Below are 27,516 nucleotides of genomic sequence, written 5' to 3'. Positions count from 1 at the left end.
ATAAAATGGTCAGCACAGAAGCAGCGTAAATCAATGCTGCTGATCTGAAAAGGTAAATTAAAACACTTTAATATTGTTCACTACTTGCTCAAAACTTTAAGACATTACTTACTGAGAATATGCTTATTTATAGAATAGCCTGAAGGTTAAATTCAATTCTGGCATGTTCTTTGCTTCATTTCCTTTTTTTCCCTCCTCCCACATGAAATTGAAGTTCATCTACTAAAGCAAGTTGGCCTAACGTAGTATTCTGTGTACTGGCTGTTTAGTTTGGGAGTAGAGATAGAATTTTTTAAATAGTATGTTACTTTAAATAGAAATCAGAGTATAAAAGACATTCCTCATAAGGAATGCTGTTTTTTTAATCCAAATAAAATAGCTTTTAGAATACTTTTTGATTGTTAAAAAAATTCCTTTGAAATTGCAATCTTAGTTTCTGAGTACTTTTAAAAGTACTTCTTTTGAGAAAGAAAAGCTCAAGTTGGGTCTGACTCATTCATTCCTTTTTCCTTTCTCTCGAAGGAGTAGACAGTCTCTTAAAGTTCGAGAGCATAAAGTTTTGGGACCATATGTAGATGGTTTATCCCAACTGGCTGTCACTAGTTTTGAGGTAAGTGCCATTAAAAAAAAAAGTCTTTTAAAAACTGACAGTAAATTGAAGTATATAGGTGATGTTGAATATATTTTTATGTGAATGCTTTATAGCATATTGATGCCGTTCATGGTCTCAGAAACCCAGTATTAACCACCCAAACAGAAAGAAAGAGCTTTAATCACACTCTTCAGCCTGCTTGGTTGTGAGGGGTTTGCAGTATTGTTGGGAGGCCCAGTGTTTTGAGATTGCTGAATATTTTCACTAATAACACTCTGCTGAAACAGTTCTCCCTGAAGTTTCCAGTGATGTCCTTCTGGACAAATCTGGACAAATGTAAACAGTATTTGGTAGTTATTTCAACCCTTTCTCTTTGACAGGGTCTCCTGCCTTAGTTTCCATTACTTTTCACTCTTTGGGTTCTTCTGTTTTTCTGAATCGATCCTTCCTCCATTGACCCATTTCCTTTTCCTACTCCTTGACTTTCATGCCTTCTCATGTCCTGGCTCTATGTTTTGTCCCTATTTTTATTGTCATTACTTTGGAAATCCCATAAAAGAAACTGCTGTCTATTGCTGAAGAATACCGATAAATAAATGAATGAGCAAATATATCCTTCCACTTAGAAGTGCCATCTATGTGTTGTGTTTGTCTTTGCATCATTTCAGACTCAGTAGGACTAAAATTAATATGCAAGATAACTCTCTCCAGCCATTTAAACATAGACAGTTCTATCATTGCTTAGATCAGAAATAAAGTGCAGTCATTACTGAGATCCTGAAATGAATGAAGACCCCCCTGGCATGAAGGTGCTAAGTCAGCACTTTTGCTAAGGTGCTAAGGTGCCTGGCTCGTAGCTCAGTGTTAAAAGGATCAGTGTCCATCTCCTCCTGTTACTCATTAGTAAGAGCTGGGGAATTTGTGATTTGCATTCAGCTCTACCTCTTATTAGGTGTGGGAAGAGTTATTTGACCTCCATGAACTTCAGTGTCCTTGTGTGTAAAATCAGGAAAATACTTCTTTTATAAAGTTCATTCATCAAAAATTGTTTAAGAGCCATAGGTTCTGGGTGTCCTAAAGCAGGTGTACAGAGTCAAAGAAGGAAAGTTTCCTGTCCTGGGAGAGCCACGGTGTTGGAGGAGGGAGGCAAATAATCAAGCAGTAGAGAGCTGTGCAGGAGAGTTAGAATAAAACAAGGTAACTACCATTATTGAGTATCTGGAATGCTCAATAAATACTAGCTCTTTTCTCCTTAGTAACTTGCAAAGGGAAAAATAGGTACTTAACAGAGAAAGAAGACAATTGCAGGATAGAAAGAATGGGGGAGCGGCAGAGTCAAGATGGTGGTGTGGGAAGACGCGGAGTTAGCATCTCCCCACAACTTGGGTGCCTGTGTGCCACTGGTGGGGGACTCTGATGCACAAGGAGATGGGAGGAACCCCAGAGTGAACCAGTAGGATGTAGGGGGACTGAGGGGGGAGGAGAAGTGGAGGCCAGACAGGATCGGCACCCCTGAGGCCAGGGAGATCAGGAGAGGCAGGCAGGAGGGACTCTCTGGGAAGAGCAGGAGAGGAGCAGAGGGCGAATACCTGGCCCACTTGGGCCGGGGAGCCTACTGAGCTCCCAAGCTGATACCCCCTGGCCCAAAGCCCTATCTGGACCGCGTGGGTCCTGGGAGCAAGGAGGGAGGCCCAGGAGGTCAGGAGAGACAGGCGGGAGGAGCCATCCAGGAGGAGTGCGAGAGGAGTGGAGGGCGATTGCCCCGCCCCCTCGGGCACAGGGAGCCTGTTGGTCTCCCAGGTGAGGTCCCCTGCCCTCTGAGACCAGGGGTGGGGGGCACGCCTGGGACCCTTCTGTTCCTTGAGCCTAAGCCCCACCCCCACCCCTGCCAGCTCCCAGGGCCTTTTCCAGCCCTGTGGGTCCTGAGCATTGGCTCCACCCACCACCCAAACCTTGCCCTTGCTTAGGCCCCACCCTCCACAGCCAAGGCCTTCCTCCCCGCCTGCCACCCCCCTTTTTTTTGCCACCCTAGGTGGCTTGCGGGATCTTGGTTCACGAGCCTGGGTTCAGGCCAGAGCTCCTATGGTGGGAGCTCCAAATCTGAACCACTGGACTAACAGAGAACCTCAGACCCCAGGCAATATTCATTGGAGTGAGGTCTCATGGAGTTCCTCATCTTAGCACCAAGACCCAGCTCTACCCAACAGCCTACAAACGCCAGTGTTGAAAGCCTCAGGCCAAACAACCAGTAAGACAGGAACATAATCCCACTCATAAAAAGCAAAACCAAAACCAAAACCAAAATGAGATGGCAAAAAAATGTGTCACAGATGAAGAAGCAAGGTAAAAACCTACAAGACCAAATAAATGAGGAGAATATAGGCAATCTACCTGAAAAATAATTCAGAGTAACGATAGTAAAGATGATCCAGAATCTTGGAAATAAAATGGAGGCACAGATTCAGAAAACACAAGAAATGTTTAACAAAGATCTAGAAGAACTAAAGAACAAACAAACAGAGATAAACAACACAATAACTGAAATGAAAAATACACTAGAAGGAATCAATAACAGAATAACTGAGGTAGAAGAACGAATAAGTGAGCTGGAAGACAAAATGATGGAAATAACTGCCGAGGAGCAGAATAAAGAAAAAAGAATGAAAAGAATTGAAGACGCTCTCAGAGAACTCTTGGACAACACTAGACGCAGCAACATTTGAATTATAGGGATCCCAGAAGAAGAAGAGAAAAAGAAAGGGACTGAGAAAATATTTGAAGAGATTATAGTTGAAAACTTCCCTAACATGGGAAAGGAAATAGTCACCCAAGTCCAGGAAACACAGAGAGTCCCATACAGGATAAACCCTAGGAAAAACACCAAGATACATATTAATCAAACTAACAAAAATTAAATTCAAAGAAAAAATATTAAAAGCAGCAAGGGAAAAACAAAAAATAACGTACAAAGGACTCCCCATAGGTTCCAGCTGATGTTTCAGCAGAAACTCTCCAGGCCAGAAGAGAGTGGCAGGATATACTTAGAGGGATGAAAGGGAAGAACCTACAACCAAGATTACTCTGCCCAGCAAGGATCTCATTCAAATTCGATGGAGAAATCAAAAGCTTTTCAGACAAGCAAAAGCTAAGAGAATTCAACACCACCACACCAGCTTTACAACAAATGTTAAAGAAACTTCTCTAAGCAGGAAACACAAGAGAAGAAAAAGACCCACAAAAACAAACCCAAAACAATTAAGAAAATGGTAATAGGAGCATGGTACTGATAATAACCTTGAATGTAAATGGATTAAATACCCCAACCAAAAGACACAGACTGGCTGAATGGATACAAAAACAGGACCCATATATATAGTGTCTGCAAGAGACCCACTTCAGACCTAGGGATACATATAGACCGAAAGTGAAGGGATGGAAAAGGATATTCTATGCAAATGGAAATCAGAAGAAAGCTGGAGTAGCAATACTCGTATCAGATAAAATAGACTTTAAAATAAAGACTGTTACAAGAGGTAAGGAGGGACACTACATAATAATCAAAGGATCAATCCAAGAAAAAGATATAACAGTTATAAATGTTTATGCACCCAACATAGGAGCACCTTAATACATAAGGCAAATGCTAACAACCGTGAAAGGAGAAATCGACAGTAACACAATAATAGAAGGGGACGTTAACACTCCACTTACACCAATGGACAGATCATCCAAACAGAACATAAAGAAACACAAGCTTTAAATGACACAATAGACCAGATAGATCTAATTGATGTCTACAGAACATTCCACCCAAAAGTGGTACAATACACTTTCTTCTAAAGTGCACATGAAACATTCTCCAGGATAGATCACATCTTGGGTCACAAATCAAGCCTCGGAAAATTTAAGAAAATTGAAGTCGTATCAAGCATCTTTTCCGACCACAATGCTATGAGATTGGAAATCGATTAAAGGAAAAAAACTGTAAGAAACACAAATACATGGAGGCTAAACAGTGCACTACTAAATAACCAAGAGATTACTGAAGAAATCAAAGAAGAAATTAAAAAATTCATAGAAACAAATGACGATGAAAACATGCCAACCCAAAACCTATGGGACACAGCAAAAGCAGTTCTAAGAGGGAAGCTTATAGCAATACAGTTTCACCTCAAGGAACAAGAAACATCTCAAATAAACAATCTAACCCTACACTTAAAACAACTAGAGAAAGAAGAACAAAGAAACCCAAAGTCAGTAGAAGGAAAGAAATCATGAAGATCAGAGCAGAATTAAATGAAATAGAAACGAAGAAAACAATAGCAAAGATCAATAAAACTAAAAGCTAGTTCTTTGAGAAGATAAATAAAATTGATAAACCCTTAGCCAGACTCATTAAGAAAAAAGGGAGAGGACGCAAATCAATAAAATTAGAAATGAAAAGGGAGAAATCACAACTGACACTGCAGAAATACAAAGGATGATAAGAGACTACTACAGACAACTATATGCCAATAAAATGGACAACCACGAAGAAATGGACAGTCTTGGAAAGGTACAATTTTCCAAGACTGAACCAGGAAGAATTAGAAAATACAAACAGACCTATCACAAGTAGTTAAATTGAAACTGTAATTAAAAATCTTCCAACAAAAGTCCAGGACCAGACGGCTTCACAGGTGAATTCTGTCAAACATTTAGAGAAGAGCTAACACCTATCCTTCTCAAACTCTTCCAAAAAATTGCAGAGGGAGAAACACTCCCAAATTCATTCTACAAAGCCACCATCACCCTGATACTAAAACCAGAAAAAGATATCCCCAAAAAAGAAAATTATAGACCAGTATCACTGATGAACATAGATGCAAAAATCCTGAACAAAATACTAGCAAACAGAATCCAACAGCACATTAAAAGTATCATAAATCATGATCAACTGGGATTTATCCCAGGAATTCAAGGATTGTTCAGTATACGCAAATCAATACAACACATTAACAAGTTAAGGAATAAAAACCATATGATCATCTCAATAGATGCAGAAAAAGCTTTTGACAAAATTCAACACCCATTTATGATTAAAAAACTCTCCAGAAAATGGGCATAGAAGGAACCTTCCTCAACATAGTAAAGGCCATATATGACAAACCCACAGCAAACATCATACTCAATGGTGAAAAACTGAAAGCACTTCCACTAAGATCAGGAACAAGACAAGGATGTCCACTCTCACCACTCTTATTCAACATAGTTTGGAAGTCCTAGCCTCAGCAGTCAGAGAAGAAAAAGAAATTAAAGGAATACAAATTGGAAAAGAAGAATTAAAATGTCATTCTTTGCCGATGACATGATACTATACATAGAAAATCCTAAAGGTGCCACCAGAAAACTACTAGAACTAATCAATGAATTTGGTAAGGTTGCAGGATACAAAATTAATGCACAGAAATCTCTGGCATTCCTATACACCAACAACAAAAAATAAGAAAGAAAAATTAAGGAAACACTCTCATTTACCATTGCAACAAAAAGAATAAAATACCTAGGAATAAACCTGCCTAAGGAGGTGAAAGGCTTGCACTCAGAAAACTATAAAACACTGATGAAAGAAATCAAAGATGACATAAACAGATGGAGAAATATACCATGTTCTTGTATTAGAAGAATCAATAATTGTGGAAATGACTGTACTGCCCAAAGCAATCTACAGATTCAATGTAATCCCTATCAAACTACCAATAGCATTCTTCACAGAATTAGAACAAAAAATTTTGCAATGCGTATGGAAACACAAAAGACCCCGAATAGCCAAAGCAATCTTGAGAAAGAAAAACGGAGTTGGAGGAATCAGGCTCCCTGACTTCAAATTATACCACAAAGCTACAGTAATCAAGACAGTATGGTACTGGCACAGAAACAGAAATATAGATCAATGGTGCAGGATAGAATGCCCAGAGATAAACCCATGCACATATGGGCACTTAATTTATGACAGAGGAGGCAAGAACATACAGTGGAGAAAAGTCAGCCTCTTCAATAAGTGGTGCTGGGAAAACTACCGCTACATGTAAAAGCATGAAATTAGAACACTACCTAACACCATACACAGAAATATACTCCAAATGGATTAAAGACTTAAATGTAAGATCAGACACTATAAAACTCTTAGAAGAAAACGTAGGAAAACACTCTTTGACATAAACCACAGCAAGATCTTTTGTGACCCACTTCCTAGAGTAATGGAAATAAAAACAAAAATAAACAAATGGGGGGCTTCCCTGGTGGCACAGTGGTTGAGAGTCCGCCTGCTGATGCAGGGGACACGGGTTCGTGCCCTGGTCCGGGAAGATCCCACATGCCGTGGAGCGGCTAGGCCCGTGAGCCATGGCCGCTGAGCCTGCGCGTCCGGAGCCTGTGCTCTGCGACGGGAGAGGCCACAACAATGAGAGGCCCGTGTACTGCAAAAGAAATAAAAATAAAATAAACAAATAATGGGACTTAATTAAACTTAAAAGCTTTTGCACAACAAAAGAAACCATAAACAAGACAAAAAGACAACCCTCAGAATGGGAGAATATATTTGCAAATGAAACAACAGACAACAGATTAGCCTACAAAATATACAAACAGCTCATGGAGCTCAATATCAGAAAAACAAACAATCCAGTTAAAAAATGGGTGGAAGACCTAAATAGACATTTCACCAAGGAAGACATACAGATGGCCAAGAGGCACATGAAAAGATGCTCAGCATCACTAATTATTAGAGAAATGCAAATCAAAACTACAATGAGGTATCACCTCACGCCACTCAGAATGGCCATTATCAAAAAATCTAGAAACAATAAATGCTAGAAAGGGTGTGGTGAAAAGGGAACCCTCCTGCACTGTTGGTGGGAATGTAAATTGATACAACCACTATCAAAATGGTATGGAGGTTCCTTAAAAAACTAAAAATAGAATTACCATATGACCCAGCTGTCCCACTACTGGACATATACCCTGAGAAAACCACAATTCAGAAAGAGACATGTACTACAATGTTCATTGCAGCACTATTTACAATAGCCAGGACATGGAAGCAACCTAAGTGTCCATCGACAGATGAATGGATAAAGAAGATGTGGCACATATATACAATGGAATATTACTCAGCCATAAAAAGAAACGAAAACTGTAGTTATCTGTAGTGAGGTGGATGGCCCTAGAGTCTGTCATACAGAGTGAAGTAAGTCAGAAAGAGAAAAACAAATACCGTATGCTAATGCATATATATGGAATTAAAAAAAGAAAAAAAAACTGGTGGTGATGAACCTAGTTGCAGGGCAGGAGTAAAGAAGTAGACATAGAAAATGGACTTGAGGACATAGGGTGGGAGGGCAAAGCTCGGGTGAAGTGAGAGTAGCATCGATGTATATACACTACCGAATGTAAAATAGTTGGCTGGTGGGAAGCAGCAACATAGCACAGGGAGATCAGCTCAGTCCTCTGCGATGACCTAGCCAGTGGGATAGGGAGGATGGGAGGGAGGCTGAAGAGGGAGGGGATATGGGGATATGTATATGCATATGGATGATTCGCTTTGTTGTGCAACAGAAACTAACACAGTATTGTGAAGCAATTATACTCCAATAAAGATCTATTAAAAAATAAAGTAAAATAAAACCTCTGCTGAGCACAGGGAACTCTACTCAATACTCTGTAATGACCTCTCTGGGGAAAGAATCTAAAAAATGAGCGGATGTATGTATATGTATAACCGAATCACTTTTCTGTACAGCAAAAACTAACACAACATTGTAAATCAACTATACTCCAATAGAAATTTAAAAAAATAAACAAAAAGAATGGGGGAAACATTTCATGCACTAGAAAGCACTGAGGGAGTGGAAGCTCAAAACAGGCCCTGTGGAGGAGAAGCAGGTTTATATGGAAGGGTGGTGACACATGCATCATAATTAACACATACGCTTGATGGGCAGGATGCTGTTCTTGGGTCTTGTGCTTCTAATATTCTCCTTCTGCTTTTTCTCTAGGATATCGAGTCATTGATGTCTGAGGGAAATAAGTCTCGGACGGTAGCTGCGACCAACATGAATGAAGAAAGTAGCCGCTCCCATGCTGTGTTCAACATCATCATCACACAGACGCTGTATGACCTACAGTCTGGGGTGAGGGATCAGGGTAGAACCTTCGGTGGCAGTGAAAGAACTCTCCCTGCATGAGTGAACTGTTTCATGACTGGATTCAGTTCCTGAGAACTGTATGCCAGCTCTCCTACTTACTAGATGAGCTACTTTGCTTACATCATTTAATTTGTTAGGTCTTACTTTATATATAACATTTAAAAAAAAATTGGATTCCTTGTATAAACTCCCTAAAGGACGTGATGATGTCACCGTACAGCTTTTAATATGTATCGTTTCATACTGAAATTCCCCTAAAAACAACTGGGTTTACTTCATAGTCACTAAGGGATATTAAAGAGGAAACCGCAACATTTAGCCTAAAGAAAGCTTGTTCAAAAAAAGAAGGATTTGACCTGAATACGGAGGAATCCTCGTGTCCTGGTATGTTCTCATAGGTGCCTAAAAGCTCCAGCTTTCTGACTGTATTCTGGAAAGCCCAGTGCACTTGCTTCCCAACTACAAAACAAAATGCCACAGTGCTACGCCAACCTAAATTTTGCCCGTGAAACTGCTAGTCTAAGAACTCTTCTTACAATTTAAAATCTTCTTGAGGAGTATGCCTTGTTGCAGCGGGATGGCTTTAGTTGTGGTGCTGAGATATATGTAGATGTCTGTGTGGTTTCTGCACTCACGCGTGTCGTTTCTCTCGTTTCTCACGACTAGAATTCGGGAGAGAAAGTGAGCAAGGTCAGCTTGGTGGACCTGGCGGGTAGCGAGAGAGTGTCTAAAACGGGAGCCGCGGGAGAGCGACTGAAAGAAGGCAGCAACATTAACAAGTAAGAGGCTGGTGCAACTCCTGCGTTGAACTGGAACGCCCCACCCAGCTTCTTGTGTGCCTGGGGGACTTGCCGCATTATCAGGGGTCAGATGGCTCTGATCACAGATGGTTCAGAGTCTGTGTAGCTTTAGTGAACTGGGTTGAAGAAAAACATCCACCTGCCTCTATTGAGATGCATGAGGTTTAGTAAAACGCCTCAAACATTGTACAAACACCCAGTGTATCTGTATAATATAGTCTTAGGTGAACGCAAGTTGCAATTTTGTAAATCAAATCATATCTTAAATTTAACTCGAGGAGCTTATTCTGAAGAGAAAATCTGCTTCGAATCCCTTTGTAAGGCTAATACTGTTTAAACATCAATACCTCCCCCCAAAAAAGTGACATTTATTGATGAACTGCCATCCTGAAATCTCACTCTTTGCCTTGAGTGTCTGCAGCATGCCTAGGGATGTGGTGAAGGCTGAAGGAGAGCCGAGGTGCTGGGTGTGTAGGAGTTGGCCCAGTGGACAAGGAGATGAAGGCATTTCACTCAGAGGGTACAGCACAGGCACAGTAAATGCCCATAATGTGCTTAGAACAAAGCCCGGCACATAGTATACGCTGAATAAATATTAATGGTTGTAGCTATTATTTTTATAAGCTGTATAAACAGCGTGAGTAGAAAGTAGCTTAGTTTGTACTTGAATTTTTCTGTTGAGACACAGAAGGTGACAAGAGAATGTAGTCAGGAACATGTTTGTGCAGCTTGCATTTCAAAATGGTACTGGCACATTGTAATTTTACAGAAGTTTACAAAAGTTTAAAATTAGCAGTGAAGTATCACCCCCTCTATCAGATGGACAGAGCCGTTCTCACTGCGCAGACTGCTTCTTTACGGGGTTAACTCCCAGTCATTCTGTCTCCTGCTCTCATAACAAAGGATTTTGCTCTGTTTCATGACAAAGCATTGTAGGAGCCCAGGCGGGCACACAGCTCTGCATTCCAAAATGAGTGCAAGAACCAGGATGGGGAAGCAGAAATGAGGGTGTGAGGATGCAGGTACCAAAGAAAAGACTGTCACCCCTCCTAGACCTTTGTTTACTGGTGCTAAGCCATGCCAACCCTTTGCCTGTGTCTACACTTGTGGGAAGCCACTGGGAATTCTGTGCTGTGAATTTATGGAAATTTTAAGTATGGCTGGCCTTCATGTGTAACGATCACTAGTTTCTGTTGACCTCTTACTACATGCCAGGCACTGTTCTGAATGCTCTATATGTAATAAGTCACATCAGCATTGTGAGATGGGTCTATTATACCCATTTTACAGATGAGGAGACCAAGGCAGAGAGCAGTGGAATAATATATCCAGGGTCACAAAACTCTAAACGTGGATCCTAGATTTGGTTTTAGGCAGTTTGGCTCGAGAGCCCAGGCTTACCCCACTCCTGTAAGTGGGGTACCCAAGTGTTCTGTTTGCCGGAAACAGTCCTGATTGATACTTTTGTCCCAGAGGAAATATTAATAGTGCCCCCTTCAATTTGGACACTAAATTATGTAGTGTCTCAAACTGGACTATCTCAAGGCCACACGATAACATGATTTAGGTACTCCAGCTACTGGCTCTTTTCCATTATGACTTAATGGATTGAATGGCATTCTCTTAGCTTCCTACTATCTTTCCTTAGTTATATACTGGCTCTTTCACAAATGGATATATGTATTCCTTACTACTAGTCTGTGAGATATCTACATTTTTATGGTTCTTTTTAGTTTTGGGTTTTTTTTGTTTGTTTGTTTGTTTTGCGGTACGCGGGCCTCTCACTGTTGCGGCCTCTCCCGTTGCGGAGCACAGGCTCCGGACGCGCAGGCTCAGCGGCCATGGCTCACGGGCCCAGCCGCTCCGTGGCATGTGGGATCTTCCCAGACCGGGGCACGAACCCGTGTCCCCTGCATCGGCAGGAGGACTCTCAACCACTGCGCCACCAGGGAAGCCCAGTTCTTTTTAGTTTTCGGAGCACTTTCATATGCATTATTTCATGTGAGGTTCATTATATGTATCTTTTCCTCTGTTTAAAGATGAGGTTGGAGATATTTAAGTAGTATGAATAAAAGCTGAGCAGACGTTTATTAAGCCTCTGCTATGTGTCTGGCACTGCATTAGATGTGGGAATGCAAGAGGAACTTAGATATTGTTGTAGACAGAATATTGCTTGCCTGTCCTCCAAATGTGTCTTGGTCCTAATTCCCAAAACATGTGCATATTTTACCTCACAAAGGGATTTTGCAGATGTGATTAAGTTAAAGATTTTGAGATGAGAAGATTATTCGGGTGGGTCTGATGTAATCAGAAAGCTCCTTATAAGTGAAAGAAGGAAATGGCAGAGCCAGCTTCAGGGTGACATGGGTGAGAAAGACTTCACAGTCCATTGCTCGCATGAGGACGGAGGAAGGGGCCACGAGCTGAGAGACGTGGGCACCTGTAGAAGGTGGAAAAGGCGAGGAAACGGTTCTCCCCTCGAGCCTCCAGAAGGCACGTAGCACTGTCGGCACCTTGGTTTTAGCTCAGGGAAGCACATTCTGGACTTCTGGCCTCCAGAACTGTAAGACGATACAGTTGTGTTGTTTTAGGCCACTGTGTCTGTGGTTATTTGTTACAGCATGATTGCTGCCCTCGAGGAGCACATAGGTTAAGATACAGTAAGTTACTTCATCCAAAAAAGCAAAAGAAGGTGGGGGGATTTTCTTGAGCAGGTAATGTTGAGAAGTGCTACATCACCCAGCATTGAAGCATGTTTTTTTAGGACACATTTACCAGCCTGTGGATGTTTGCCAAGTTGGTCTTGTGCTTTTCCCAAAATAGCTGGCTCGAAGGGAGTGGAGCCGTCTCTGAACCCTTTCCCTTGAACCTTAGTCCAGGGCTTTTTTCTTTACCCCACACATCTCTCTCAGCTCCCTGAGTTGGTGCATATGTGCCGGGAGCCCACTGTGGGTCCAGGTCTCCACCAGGTGTCCTCCAGGTTCTCAGCATGGTCATTGGTACTTAGTCACTGAATTGATGGGACATCTTCTCACAGTAGGACCATGCCATGGTCTGCACAGCTGTCTTAGAGACCTTTGTAGAAAGAGAGGCCCATAGTCCTTTACCTGCAGTTCCAAAATCCAAAGTGCTCTGAAAACCAAGTGCTTTTCTGATTTTCTTCATAGCTTACTTGTTGGTGAACCCTCACCTGAACTCTGATGAGGTCTTTATCTTCATGTATGGTCTTTATTTTTTTTTTATTTTTTATTTTTTTGCAGTACGCGGGCCTCTCACTATTGTGGCCTCTCCCGCTGCGGAGCACAGGCTCCGGACACGCAGGCTCAGCGGCCACGGCCCACGGGCCCAGCCGCTCCGCGGCATGTGGGATCCTCCCAGACCGGGGCCCGAACCCGCGTCCCCTGCATCGGCAGGCGGACCCTCAACCACTGCGCCACCAGGGAAGCCCTGTATGGTCTTTATTTACTCATTTAGTGTGGCCATTCTTAAGTTTAGCTGCAGAAATGTTAATGAATTTTACTATGGGCTGCTGTCCCAGATCCCACAGTGGTCATGGGTAAGTGTATGCACTGAACTTCCTCAAATCCAAAATATTCTGAATTTCAAAGCACATGTAGCCCCAAGGATATCCAATGAGAGATAAATGGACCTGCACTATTTTGTTCCGTTTAGCAAATATGTGTTGAACACCGACTGGTCATAAGAAGAAAGGGGTGAGTAAGATCAGACCCTGGCCTCAGGAAGTTCAAGGTCCAGTGGGGAAGGAGACCTTTGGAGGGGTGATATTAATACATTAACTGCCATAGAAACTTACACACAGGGTGCTGGCAGGTTTGTGGGAGGCTTCCCAGAGGAGACACGGGAGCTCCTTAGTTACAGAAACTAGGGGTGTGACCTTTCTGTGCCTCAGTTTCCACACCTGTAAAATGTGGATGAGCAAACACTATGAGTAAGGCTGTTGTGAGGATTAAATTAGTGGCTACTTGTAGCATGCTTAGAACAGGCCTACCCGTAGTAAGCTCTATGTAAGTGTGTACTAGTAAAATAAATAGTATATTGAAACTGCTGCCTGATAGTTCCACAAATGGTTTTTTAAGCCTTAAAATCAGTGCCCAGTGGAGGGCTAAAATTAAAGAAATCTCTGACATGTTTCCTAAGCTTTTTCTCAGCCTCCTACTGGGGCTTCTTTATATGGAACATTAATAATCCTCTTAAGCAGACCTGCCAGGGACTTCACACAGACATTAGTGTCTGCTTAATGGGCTATGGATTTAGGGGCTTCATCTCTCCTTAAGCCCTTAAGAGCTTTACAGCACACGTTATTCCTTCACACGGAGAGCTAAGGCACTGTATGGCTGTACCGCCAAGGCCTGTGCAGGGCCAGGGAGGGATAGGTCATCTGTAGACCATCTTCACAGGGGACGCGTCTGGGAGTCCATCTGCTGCTCCTCTGTCTACTGAGGGCGGAAGGACGAAGCCTTTCCCTGCTTCTGGAGACTGGCTGGATCAACTTCTCTGAGAACTCACTTAGATCATGGAACACTCTCTAATACCCCTGGGAATGCCATTGAAAACGGTTCTGTTTTATTCTCAGCAATGGCCAACCATTAAATGCCAACAGTATTCAGCTAATGAGTATCTTCCCCAGTCTCCTTTCCATTTCAATTACTGTGGTTAATAATAAAGTATAGGGCTTCCCTGGTGGCGCAGTGGTTGAGAGTCCGCCTGCCGATGCAGGGGACACGGGTTCGTGCCCCGGTCCGGGAAGATCCCACATGCCGCAGAGCGGCTGGGCCTGTGAGCCATGGCCACTGGGCCTGCGCATCCGGAGCCTGTGCTCCACAACGGGAGAGGCCACGGCAGTGAGAGGCCTGCGTACCGCAAAAATAAATAAATAAATAAAAATAAATAAAATAAAATAAAGTATATACTAAACATTTCCAAAAATGGGCTCTACTGAACAGTTGTTTGAGGGATAGTAATATATGTTACTCCTAGGATTCTGTCATATAATTTGTTTTAATAACTTATAAGCACAATGTTTCTAATGTTTCATGTGACTCAATCCTTTTTTTCTTCTTGAGCACCCTCCATGACTCTTGTTCATTTCCCCTCGGAAACCTCATTTCAGTGGGTTTTGCCTGCAGAACTAAACATGAACTTGTACCAGGGAATAAAAGTGGCCTGCCTTCTGTCCATTATTCAGGGGCGGGTTGGGGTCCTTGTTAATTTACCACTTGTGCATTGCAGGGTCCACATATGTGAAGAAAGAAATCTGAAGAAATGTCTCTGTATTTAACACAAGAGACCCACAAGGGACAGAGCAAACATTTGCTCCTGAGGGTGCAGTAGCCACATCTTTTGGGACATGTGCCTTTGTTACTTCAGTGTTTCCCAAAACATTCTTGTGAAATACTAGTTCCTCAAGTGGCTCTGGGGAGAAAAAGACCCCTGGATAAATAATTTTGAGAAAGGCTACTTATAAAGCCTTCCTTTGGTGATTCCCAGTGCTAAAAGCGCTCAGAAATCCTGCAGTCATGAATCCCGTATAACTTCATGATTCCCTGAGCTTACTTGATGACAGAATTCTAGGTATAACATATATTAATGTCTCCAGAACAAATGTGCAAAAGAACTTTTTTTTTTGAAATGTTCGTATATGCTTTTTTATTACACCACAGCAATTAAAATGGAAATGAGATTGGGAATGATACTCATTAGATGAACATTTGGGTTTAATGATTTGCATTAGTCACTGGAAAACAGTGGTGAGTGGAAATGAGGCCCATACTGTAGATATAACTGTTTTCTTTCCTCTCCTGTCATGTGATGGTGCTGTCCTTTCCCCATAATTTTCCACATAAATTGACACTTTGCATTTCTCCTTTCCTGTAAGGAGTGGGGACTTCCTGGGGAAGAGGGCTAAACTCAGTTCCACTAGCTTCATCATCTTTTGACTAATTCTGTAAAAGCCAAGGATTGCATTGTGCTGTAAGCAACAGAAACCACTGCAATGACAACCAAGTGATGAGTTCATCTTTCTCACTTAACAAGAAGTCAGGCAGGTCCAGCACCTCAGAAATGCTATCAGGCACACAGCTGTATGGACTAACCTTAGTATGCGTTCATGTGGTTCTCATGACCTCAAGACAGCTCTACCATTCCAGGCATTGTATCCATATCTGTGTTCCAAACAAGATGGGGAAATGACCACCAGCTTCTGTCAGCTGACTATGTACCTTTTCCATCAGGAGAACCATAGCCTGCTTGGAAGCCCCTCCCAGGAATAGCTCCCTACATCTCATTGGCCAGAACTGTGTTTCATGGCTTCTCCAAGCTGCAGAGGACTCTAGAGATTTTAGCTCGGTTCACCCTTCCCAGCAAAATCAGGTGTCCGTTGGCAAGTAAGAAGGGGAAAATGGATATTGGGCCAGCACCCACAGAGTGTACCCAAACCGTCATTGAATTAGTCCTTTGTAGAAAGAGGTTCGTCTTCTGTTCTTCACTGTATTCTAGACTCAGCGTAGTAACTTGGCAGATATTGACGGAGTGCTTTCTGTAAGCCAGGCATAGCAGTCTCTGTTGCCACGGTGATCACAGTCTAAGTAGAAAGAGCAGTGCATACACAGCTGACTCTGACAAAGTTTAGAGCCCTACACTTATGATCTTAGAAAAAGATCGCTGGAAACATAGGTAAAATAGATTTGAAATCCATCCTAGACATTATAGTTAACTCACATCACATCGTATCTACTCCTAAGGGAAGGAATCTGGTGATTGGAGTTTAAAGGGAAACTAGGTAGGTTTAAGGAAGGTATAGAAAAGCAAAAAAAAAAAAAGTTGAATTATGACAGTTTTTTAAATTGGGGTATAGTTGCTTTACAACGTTGTGTTGGTTTCTGCTGTACAGTGAAGTGAATCAGCTGTATGTATACATATATCTGACAAACTTTTTTTAGCGAGCCACTTTTATTTTTGATCCTCCTGAGTTTTATTTACTTTCTTTCTGATCCCGAATTCTCCCTTGCTATAGTTGGCTGTCTGGTTTTTTTTGTTTGTTTGTTTGTTTTTTTGCGGTACGCGGACCTCTCACTGTTGTGGCCTCTCCTGTTGCGGAGCACAGGCTCCGGACGCGCAGGCTCAGCGGACCGCGGCACGAATCCATGTCCCCTGCATCGGCAGTAGGACTCTCAACCACTGCGCCACCAGGGAAGCCCCTGGCTGTCTGCTTATAGATGTTATCACCTGGCCTAAGTCTTCCTTCCTCCGCAGCCAGCCCCTCCCCCTTCTCCTCCCCCCCCCCCGCCCCCCCAAGGACTTGTGGTGAGAGATTTAACTGTTAGGAACTTCCTCACTGTCTCTACCTCCAGCAGGTTCGGGAAAGGAGCTGAGCTTTCCTAGACTGAGCAAGATTCCTGGAGTAACGTTTTCAGCCCCTAAAATTGGCAAAACACTCCCACCCTGTTCTGACACCCATGAGCTGCCTTTTTGCCTCCAGGCTGAAACAGCAGGGCTAGCAGGGTCCATAATTAGTTATTTTATTATATTTTTAAGGTCCCTGGAAATAAAATTCCCATTAAAATATGTAAGCCTGGTGATCAACTTTCAGACATTGAACTTTCAAATGGTTTTTAGGATCCTAGATGCCCCTGGATCACTGCTTCTGGGGGGAACCCAGAAAGGGGGGGTGGCATGGACCCCTCGTCACTGGGTAACCTTGTGACCTCTCAGTCATCACTGAGTCCCACTCATTCTGCAGTTTATTTATTTTTGTTCCAAGAGGACCATATTAGGTTCAGATGAAGTTCTTGTTTTGAATGTATGCACACCGTTAGGTAAAGAGCATGGCTTCTACAAGTGTTAAGCTTCTCTAACTGAATAAGTTATAGAGCTGTAGGACTACTGTTAACCTCAGAATTGCCGATATTGACCCTTGAGTCGCTGAGCTCTTTGTAGTTGGTATGAATTAAAGTAATTTCTGCTGCATTTGGGTATGAAAAATTGGGGATAGTCCAAAGAGTTGCTTCCAAATGAAAATTTCATTTCAATAGTAGCAAAATGTGAAAAATACCCAGTATTCTATATCTAAAGCAGAAATGTGTTTTTGCCTTATATTGAACTCCTTTTTCCCTCTATTTCATATATAAAGTGTACAATTCGGTAGCTTTATGATATTCATAGAGTTGTGTAACCATTACCACAATCTAATTTTAAAACATTTTCATCATCCCCAAAAGAAACCTGGTGTCCAAATCATTCCCCCTTCCCCCGACCTCCCCAGCCCCAGGCAATCATGACTGCCATCTCTATAGGTTTGCCTCTTCTGGATATTTCATATATAAATGGAATCAAACAATATATGGCTGTATCAGTTTCCTAGTGTTATAACAGATTACCACAAACTGGATGGGTTAAAACAACAGTAATATATTTTCTCACAGTTCTGAAAGCCAGAGGTCCAAAATCAAGGGATTAGCAGGGTTGGTTCCTTCTTGGGGACTCAGAGGGAAAACCTCTTCCATGACTCTCTCCTACCTTCTAGTGGTTGCCGGCACTCCTTGGCTTGTGGATGCATCACTCCAGTCTCTGCCTCCATTTGCACCTGTTGTTTTTCCCTGTGTGTCTTTGTGTCTTCTCATGGCTTTATTTTAAGGACACCAGTCATTGGATCAGAGCCCTCCCTAAGCCAGTATGATCTCATCTTAACTATTTACATCTGCAAGGACCTTATTTCCAAATGAGGTCACATCTAAGGTTCTGGTGAACATGAATTTGGGGGTGGGGAGTAGGCACTATACAACCCAGCACAGTGGCTTTTTGTGTTTGTCTTCTTTCTCTTGTACGTTTTCAAGGTTCATCCATGTTGTAGCATGTATCAGAACTTCATTCCTCTCATAGGGCTGAATAATACTCCTTCGCAAGGACATGCCACATTTTATTCTTCCCTTCATCATTCGGTGGACATTTGGGCTGGTTCCACATTTTGGCTGTTGTGAATATTGCTGCTATGAAAATTGTTATACAAGTTTTTGTTTGGACATATGTTTTCATTTCTCTTGGGGTGGATTTGTTTAACTTTTAAATTTGTCAATTACGATACACATATTTATGTCACTTGGCAGTAATGGTTGTTGATTATTAAAATTCTGACTCATTTTTGCCTCTTGGAATTGCTTTGTATTTCAATGACTTTTCCAGTGACTCACCTTTGGAGAATTATATTGTGTGGTGGGAAATATACTTTTACTCCTTTCAACTTATTTAATGGAAATCTATTGTTAACATTAGAAAGAAAGCTATGTAGTCTTTCAGTTGCTAAGCTCTAGTCACATGCTGATTTGTGTCCTTCCTTGTTTTTTATAAATAGTAGTAGCTTTTAATTTTTTAATCATTTACAAAGGGTTTTGTCTTTATGATACCATGTAACCTTCCTTGCAGTCCCGGGAGATGTCCTGAGACTGCTCTTTTCTGGCTGCTAAACTTGGAATTCAGTTGATTTCTTTTAAAAGAGCAATTGGTACTTAACTGTGATACAAGGATGTCCTTCATCCCTCAATACCACAAATCTGTTGTTTCTATGGTGATCTTTTCTCCAAGTGCAGAGAACATGTATTAACCACCACGGGACACTCATTAGCCTAGACTAGTGGTTCTCAAACTCTACCAGCATCAGAATCACCTGGAAGGCTTGTGAAAGCTCAGGTTCCTGAGTCCCACCATGAATGTTTGATTCATTAGGTCTGTGGTGGGGCATGAGAATGTGCATTTCTAACAAGGCTGCAAGTTGCACTGGTGCTTCTGGTCCCAGGACCACTTTTGAGACTCATAGCCCTGGCACCTGAATGTATGTATCACTTTGGGGACTGTTCAGCCAGGTCTTCTCAAAATTTAATGTGCATGTGAATCACCTGGAGATACCTTTAACTGGTTCTGAGTCAGTAGGCCTGGGAAGGCTTCCAAGATTCTGCTTGGGTAGTTCTTTGTTTTTGTTAAACTGTAGCAACTCCACATTGAAATAAGCTTGCCAGCTTTAAGCAGATGAACAGGATGTACCTTGTAACTGTAGTGGAAGGGTGCTTTGCGAGATACATTGTTACTATGGGAAAATCAGGGGCCAGAGTGGTCCAAGTTAGACTCAAAGAGTAAATGGTTGAGACTTTAAACATAATATTTGAAGTAAGTTATAATTCTCTAGTGTGATCTTTTAAATGTATGTTTCCAGGTTCTGAAATGAATGTTTCACAGGTCCTGTGATTGAACGGAATAAACTCTACAGGGATTCTAAATTCATTCTTTTAAATTAATGGGGTTACTTTTTGTTTTCCTTTTTCTCAGCTTCTTGACAAATGAATGTAGACTTGATGATATCAGCTTTAGGGACTTATAATTTTATTATTTTATTTTATTTTGTTTTGTTTATTTATTTATTTATTTTGCGGTACGCGGGCCTCTCTCTGTTGTGGCCTCTCCCGCTGCGGAGCACAGGCTCCAGACGCGCAGGCTCAGTGGCCATGGCTCACGGGCCCAGCCGCTCCGCGGCATGTGGGATCCTCCTGGACCAGGGCACGAACCCGTGTCCCCTGCATCAGCAGGCAGACTCTCAACCACTGCGCCACCAGGGAAGCCCAGGACTTTTAATTTTATACTTATTACCTAGAAGGATTATTATCTTACGAAAACTCAATAAATACTCCATAAAACTAATTTTTTCATTTTTCTCTTGGCAGATCACTTACAACCTTGGGGTTGGTTATCTCATCGCTGGCTGACCAGGCAGCTGGCAAGGGTAAAAACAAATTTGTGCCTTATCGCGATTCAGTCCTCACTTGGCTTCTTAAGGTAATTCATTGTTCTCGTGTTCTTTTCCAACTAGAAATTGGCCGTTTCAGTGGTGACAGATGAGAAGTGTGTGCAAAATACTATACAACGAACTCCTGACAATACTGTTATCCTGATTCCTAAACATGCAGGATGAAAACTCATTACTGTTGCCTTTTTTCCATTAATAATGCTGTTTGACAGGCATTGTGCATTGATGTGAATAGAAAGAGACCACATTTCATCTGTCATAAACTTACTTGTGAAATACAAACCCATTTCCACACTGAGTTTTCTTCACCGCGAAGGTCCTCCATGCACGTTTGCTGCTTGCCTCATGCGTTGTGCATGAAATGGGCCTCGTTTCCTAAGATGCTATTTGAAATATTTTGCAGGACAATCTGGGGGGCAACAGCCAGACCTCTATGATCGCCACCATTAGCCCAGCAGCAGACAACTACGAAGAGACCCTCTCCACACTAAGATATGCCGATCGAGCCAAAAGGATCGTCAACCATGCCATTGTGAATGAGGATCCCAACGCAAAAGTCATCCGGGAGCTGCGGGAGGAAGTGGAGAAACTGCGAGAGCAGCTCTCGCAGGCAGAGGTATGGTCAGCCCAGTGCTCCTGTGATCCAAGCTCCCCGGCTTGTGGTGTCTGAGTGGCGAGGCAAGGTTGAGCTCGCTTGCACTTCCGGGTCACCTCATGTGGTTCAGCAGTTCTGAGTTGATGGGCATCTTCTCCGTGCTAAGCACTGTGAAGACACAGGCGTATAATGCAAGGCTCCGTCCCGTGAACTGACAGTCGAGGAAGCAGACAATTAAAAGAGAGGTGCTGCTATTGCCTGTTTGCTTCAGTCAATCAGTTGGCACTTGAGCCCAGATCTCTTCCAATGTGAAATCCTAAGACCCAAATATGCTGCTTTGATTAACATTGTAGATTACATTCCCACACAGCCTTGCCATTTTCAGAGAAATTAGTTCTGTATCGTCTCCTCATTAAGTCATGGAGGGCAAGGTGGTCAAGAATCGTTAGCATTAGGAAAAATTCAGAAATCTCCTTTTATTTTATCTTTTTTTATCACCTCCTGACAGGGAACAAAATCATTTTGCGTTGTTACCATCTTTCCTTGGCTTTACCCAGACTTTAATAACCATAACCCTTTCCAAATAGCTGTTGCCAGAGAGGCACTGTCCCACTGACATAGTAACAGGACTGAGATGAAGATCAAGTGCCTTAACTTCAGTCACATGCTTCCACATGCCAGGATTCCGATGTGCACCTAAGGCTTCTAAGTTCACATCCCTTCATACTACTCTCTTCTGACCCCACAAAGAAAAGGAAGTCAAAGCCAGGGATCTGAATATTCCATCTGTTGGTGATCGTGGAGTTGCATTATAACTATTTGTTTACATGTCTTTCTCTTCTTCTTGGCCACGGGCTCCTGAAGTGCAAGAGGCGTGTTTTATTAATTTTTTTATCGCTAACCCTTAGTACAACATTGATACTGGAAAGCACTTAGCACAATGACTTGCCCATGGTAAGTGCTCGATAAATGTTGCTCTTTTTGTGATTATCATCATAATCATCATTGAGTGCATCAAGCATAAATTTTTTAAATCGATGCCAAGAAGGGTAGCAGAACACCTGAAAAATCAAAATGCTGATAAACTTTGATGAGAGTCATGATCCTAGGAGGAGAGTATAACGGCTCTGGAATTCGTCTGTAGGTGGATGATCTCCATCCTCCCTCTTTTCCGTGAATCTGCATCTCCACTGTGACCATATAATCTAGGGCGGGTAGCTAGAACAATGCCTGGCCAAAGGGCAGAGCAGAGGAACCACAGCAGGTTCATGTAGAATTTTCATGTGTGTCCCCTTGGACCCAGCACTAAATATCACTCCCAGGCTCTGTTAACAGAGTGAGACTCAAGCATCCTCAGCCGGCCTCCACATCATCGCCACCTCAGCTTCCTGTCCGAGCTCTGCCATCTTTCTTGGTCATAGGGTTATACTCTGCAGAAGCTCATGTTACTATAGGGTGTCAAAAAAGCATATGTGGTGGCCAAGTAAAGGCCCCCCAAATAAGCTGCATATAGCTATATTTAGATCCCTTAATTATTCTCACTGAGCAAACACAGAGGGAAATTACTGCCTTTTTAACCAGAAGTCCTATTTCCAAGTGAGTAATAAATATGCTAAGTTTATTACCATCAATAAGAAAAGTAGTTCCAATGGCCCAGACTCAAATTTTAAAATAAATGAGAATTGCCACCTTTCCTAGTAGGTTAATATAACTGGAATGTGTTTATTAGTGATGTGTGTTGATCTCTGTCTTATTGAAAAAGAAGTCTACTTAAGTAATTTGTTCTCATACTTTTCTATTTTGAAGATGAACTTTAGCATCTTTTAGGTCTTTAAATGTGAAATTTAAGTACGATGGATAAAATTACTCTGGGATGATTTGTATCAATTTAATTCAGAGCACTGGAATTTCTCTTTCTCCCTCAAAGAGTAGCAGCCATTTACTCTTCCACTTCATTTGATTAATAAAGGTCTAAAACCCCCTGACAGTATGTGGCTTAATTGCTTCCAGCAGACAGTTGATAACCGCTTAAGAAGGACAATAAGGGATTGTCTTGTACACAATGGTGGAAAAAATTAGAAAATCAGATTTCTCTGCTTTCATTTTAAAGGCTATGAAGGCCCCTGAACTGAAAGAGAAGCTCGAAGAGTCTGAAAAGCTGATAAGAGAACTAACAGTGACTTGGGAAGAGAAGCTGAGGAAAACAGAAGAAATTGCACAGGTAGCTTGATAACTTGGGCCTACAATATTGTGATTTTTTTTTAATTTTATTTTTTAATTGAAGTAGAGTTGATTTACAATGCTGTGCCAATCTCTGCTGTACAGCAAAGTGACTCAGTTATACACATGTAGACATTCTTTATATATATATATATATATATATATATTCTTTTCCATTGTGTTTTATCACAGGATATTGAATATATTTCCCTGTGCTGTAGTGATTCTTTTTCATTGGCTGTCTTTTCTGTATAGCCACTTATCATCTCAAAAAGTCCTTTAAGGACCTCTTTCTGCTGAACTAGAACCTGCAAAGATCCGTTTTAGACACTGACTTCATTGTTTTTTACTAACTACCGTTTGGTCCCTGTATTTGCTAGAAGTGTTGCAGAGTACTGAATTTGTACAGGCGTGGTTCAGGAAACATCCTTACTACGTTCTGCTTTTCACATTTAACCAGAAACCTGTTCTGTGGTGTTAGATCACCTGGCAAAGCATGCAGCTACCTGATTGGCAGAGAATTCACAACATGCAGCACATCAGTAGTTTTTTCAGTGTGCTTGATTCTTCAGCTTGTTAGCAAATGCTGTTATGAACTTTACTTGAGAAAATAAAAAGGACTAATCATGTGAGTGTGTGTGTATGAGAGAGAGATGAACCTCTACACTATGCATTTCATGAACCGTTTAATCTCATTGACCACTTGTAAGTATTGGACCCTCCCAATCAGGTAGCTTGAAATCAGTAACTGGAACCTAGTCCAGCCTGCTGCTTATATGTGTCTTGTAGATATCACAAACATATACCTAACTTTCTGTAACTCCTACATTGCTTGATTTTTCTTCATAGCCCATATCACCTTTGGAAATTCTGTATTTTACTTGTTTGTTTTGTCATGGTCTCTCTCCTTCCATTAGAATATAAGTTTTCATGAAAGGAGTAGCTTTGGTTTGTTTGCTTTTATATGCGCAGCCCTAGATCTGTACCTAACACATAAATATTTCTTGAATAACTTGAATGAATTTGAGGCCCTCTGCAAAAGGGACCCAGCCTGCTCTTCCAGACCCATCCCCCACTACTTTCCCACGTTGACTTTCCCACCTGAAATCATCCAGTGCGCCCAGAGTCTTTACCTTGCTTTCCTCTGACCTTCCCCTAGAACACTCTGCCCTTACCTTGCTGCTCTCCCATTTCTTCCTACTGAAATTCTTCTTGTGCTTCAAGAACCATCTCAAATGCATTCTCTTCCTGAAGCCTTTCCTGGACTCTTAACCCATCATGATTTCCCTCCTTTGAAGCCCCGCAGCACATTGTTCCTCTCCAATGGCACAGGGCCCTCCTCTTTTACTTCTAGTTGTGTGGTCTTATCACCTCCACTGGACAGGAAGCCCCTTAAGGGCAGGATGGTGCCTGGTTCATCCTTGGTGCCCCTAAAACACCGACACAAGATGTCATGCACTTTAGGATCTCAGTAAGCTTGGTTGAGCTGAGTAGAATGTGTAATTTCACTGGCCTTGTCCCCAGCAATAGTGACTTAAGCTTTCCACAGATACATCTCATGACTAGAGCAACAAATAGAGCTTCCCTGCTTTTGTCTGTGTCTGTGCACAGGAGAGGCAACGACAACTTGAAAGTATGGGGATTTCCCTGGAGACGTCTGGTATCAAGGTGGGGGATGACAAGTGCTACTTAGTCAACCTGAATGCAGACCCTGCTCTCAACGAACTTCTGGTTTATTATTTAAAGGTAAGACAGTATATTAATAGATAGTTGCAATCCCGATTCCGTCACGTACGGTTCCCACTTGAGTCTGGGTGCGTGTCCCCATGATTTTGCTTTTTGTATCCAGCTTAGCTCTCATTAAAAGTAAGAGGGTCTGCTGCTTACGGTGGAGTGTTGCTCCAGGATCTTTCTTCAGACATGGAAGCCCCGGCCCCATCCGCTAAACCACTGATGTCTCTGTTGCTGACTCTGGGCTCTTTCTTCAGTCTTAAAGCTGGGCAAGTGCAGGCCTTATAGGCCTGCGGGGTGCAGCCCAGCATTAGGAGTAAGACGCGGAGATCACCTTCCTCCCCACAGATAGACCAGAAATACAGCTACACGTGCAACAACTCCTACAGAACAACTACTGAACGCTGGCAGAAGACCCCAGACCTCCCAAAAGGCAAGAAACTCCCCACATACCTGGGTAGGGCAAAGCAGAGAGATTCCCGCAGAGAGGAGCGGTGCCGAGCGGCACTCACCAGCCCGAGAGGCTTGTCTGCTCCCCCGCCAGGGCGGGCGGCGCTGGAGCTGAGGCTCGGGCTTCGGTCAGAGCGCAGGGAGAGGACTGGGACTGGCGGCGAGAACTCAGCCTGAAGGGGGCTAATGTGCCACAGCTAGCCGGGAGGGAGTCCGGGAAAACTCTGGAGCTGCCGAAGAGGCAGGAGACTTTTTCTTCCCTCTTGGTTTCCTGGTGCGCGAGGAGAGGGGATTAAGAGCGCCGCGTAAAGGAGCTCCAGAGACGGGCGCGAGTCGCGGCTGAAAGCGCGGAGCCCAGAGACGGGCGTGGGACGCTGGGGCTGCTGCTGCCGCCGCCAAGAAGCCTGTGTGCAAGCGCAAGACACTGTCCACACCGCCCTTCCGGGAGCCTGTGCAGCCTGCCACTGCCGGGGTCCCGGGATCCAGGGGCGGCTTCCCTGGGAGAACGCACGGCGCGCCCCGGGCTGGTGCAACATCACGCCGACCTCTGCCGCTGCAGGCACGCCCCGCACTCCGTGCCCCTCCCTCCCGCCCGGCCTGAGTGAGCCAGAGTCCCCGAAGAGGCTGCTCCTTTAACCCTGTCCTGTCTGAGCGAAGAACAGACGCCCTCCGGCGACCTACACGCAGAGGCGGGGCCAAATCCAAAGCTGAGACCCAGGAGCTGTGAGAACAAAGAAGAGAAAGGGAAACCTCTCCCAGCAGCCTCAGAAGCAGCGGATTAAAGCTCCACAATCAACTTGATGTACCCTGCATCTGTGGAATACATGAATAGACAACAAATCATCCCAAATTGAGGAGCCAGGAGTCAGTGCTGTGCCTCTGAGGTGGGAGAGCGAACTTCAGGACACTGGTCCACAAGAGACCTCCCAGCTCCACATAATATCAAACGGCGAAAATCTTCCAGAGATCTCCATCTCAACACCAGCACCCAGCTTCACTCAACGACCAGCAAGCTACAGTGCTGGACACCCTATGCCAAACAACTAGCAAGACAGGAACACAACACCACCCATTAGCAGAGAGGCTGCCTCAAATCATAAAAAGTCCGCAAACACCCCAAAACACACCACCAGACGTGGACCTGCCCACCAGAAAGACAAGATCCAGCCTCATCCACCAGAACACAGGCAGTAGTCCCCTCCACCAAGAAGCCTACACAACCCACTAAACCAACCTTAGCCACTGGGGACAGACACCAAAAACAACGGGAACTGCGAACCTGCAGCCTGCAAAGAGGAGACCCCAAACACAGTAACATAAGCAAAATGAGAAGACAGAAAAACACACAGCAGGAGAAGGAGCAAGATAAAAACCCACCAGACCTAACAAATGAAGAGGTAATAGGCAGTCTATCTGAAAAAGAATTCAGAATAATGATGGTAAAGATGATCCAAAATCTTGGAAATAGAATAGACAAAATGCAAGAAACAGTTAACAAGGACCTAGAAGAACTAAAGACGAATCAAGCATCGATTAAAAACACAATAAATGAAATAAAAAATACTCTAGATGGGATCAATAGCAGAATAACTGAGGCAGAAGAACGGATAAGTGAGGTGGAAGATAAAATAGTGGAAATAACTGCTGCAGAGCAAAATAAAGAAAAAAGAATGAAAAGAACAGAGGACAGTCTCAGAGACCTCTGGGACAACATTAAACACACCAACATTCGAATTATAGGGGTTCCAGAAGAAGAAGAGAAAAAGAAAGGGACTGAGAAAATATTTGAAGAGATTCTAGTTGAAAACTTCCCTAATATGGGAAAGGAAATAGTTAATCAAGTCCAGGAGGCACAGAGAGTCCCATACAGAATAAATCCAAGGAGAAATACACCAAGACACATATTAATCAAACTGTCAAAAATTAAACACAAAGAAATCATATTAAAAGCAGCAAGGCAAAAACAACAAATAACACACAAGGGAATCCCCATCAGGATAACAGCTGATCTCTCAGCAGAAACTCTACAAGCCAGAAGGGAGTGGCAGGACATACTTAAAGTGATGAAGGAGAAAAACCTGCAACCAAGATTACTCTACCCAGCAAGGATCTCATTCAGATTTGATGGAGAA

The 27,516-nt window shown here is 42.8% G+C and overlaps 1 protein-coding gene across 1 annotated transcript in view; it reads left to right on the top strand.

Annotated features, from left to right (window-relative positions):
- Positions 1-27,516, top strand: part of KIF13A (kinesin family member 13A) — a 213,938-nt gene that overhangs the window by 127,027 nt on the left and 59,395 nt on the right. Inside the window, 7 exon segments of the mRNA XM_060111361.1 lie at positions 523-610; positions 8,629-8,763; positions 9,445-9,557; positions 20,306-20,417; positions 20,792-21,004; positions 23,094-23,204; positions 24,815-24,949. Coding sequence (XP_059967344.1) covers positions 523-610; positions 8,629-8,763; positions 9,445-9,557; positions 20,306-20,417; positions 20,792-21,004; positions 23,094-23,204; positions 24,815-24,949 — 907 coding nt within the window.

This window comes from Mesoplodon densirostris, chromosome 10 (genome assembly GCF_025265405.1).
Source record: "Mesoplodon densirostris isolate mMesDen1 chromosome 10, mMesDen1 primary haplotype, whole genome shotgun sequence".
In the NCBI taxonomy this organism is placed as follows: domain Eukaryota; kingdom Metazoa; phylum Chordata; class Mammalia; order Artiodactyla; family Ziphiidae; genus Mesoplodon; species Mesoplodon densirostris.
Note: the sequence above shows the minus strand (reverse complement) of the source record. Positions and strands in the feature narration are given on the sequence as shown.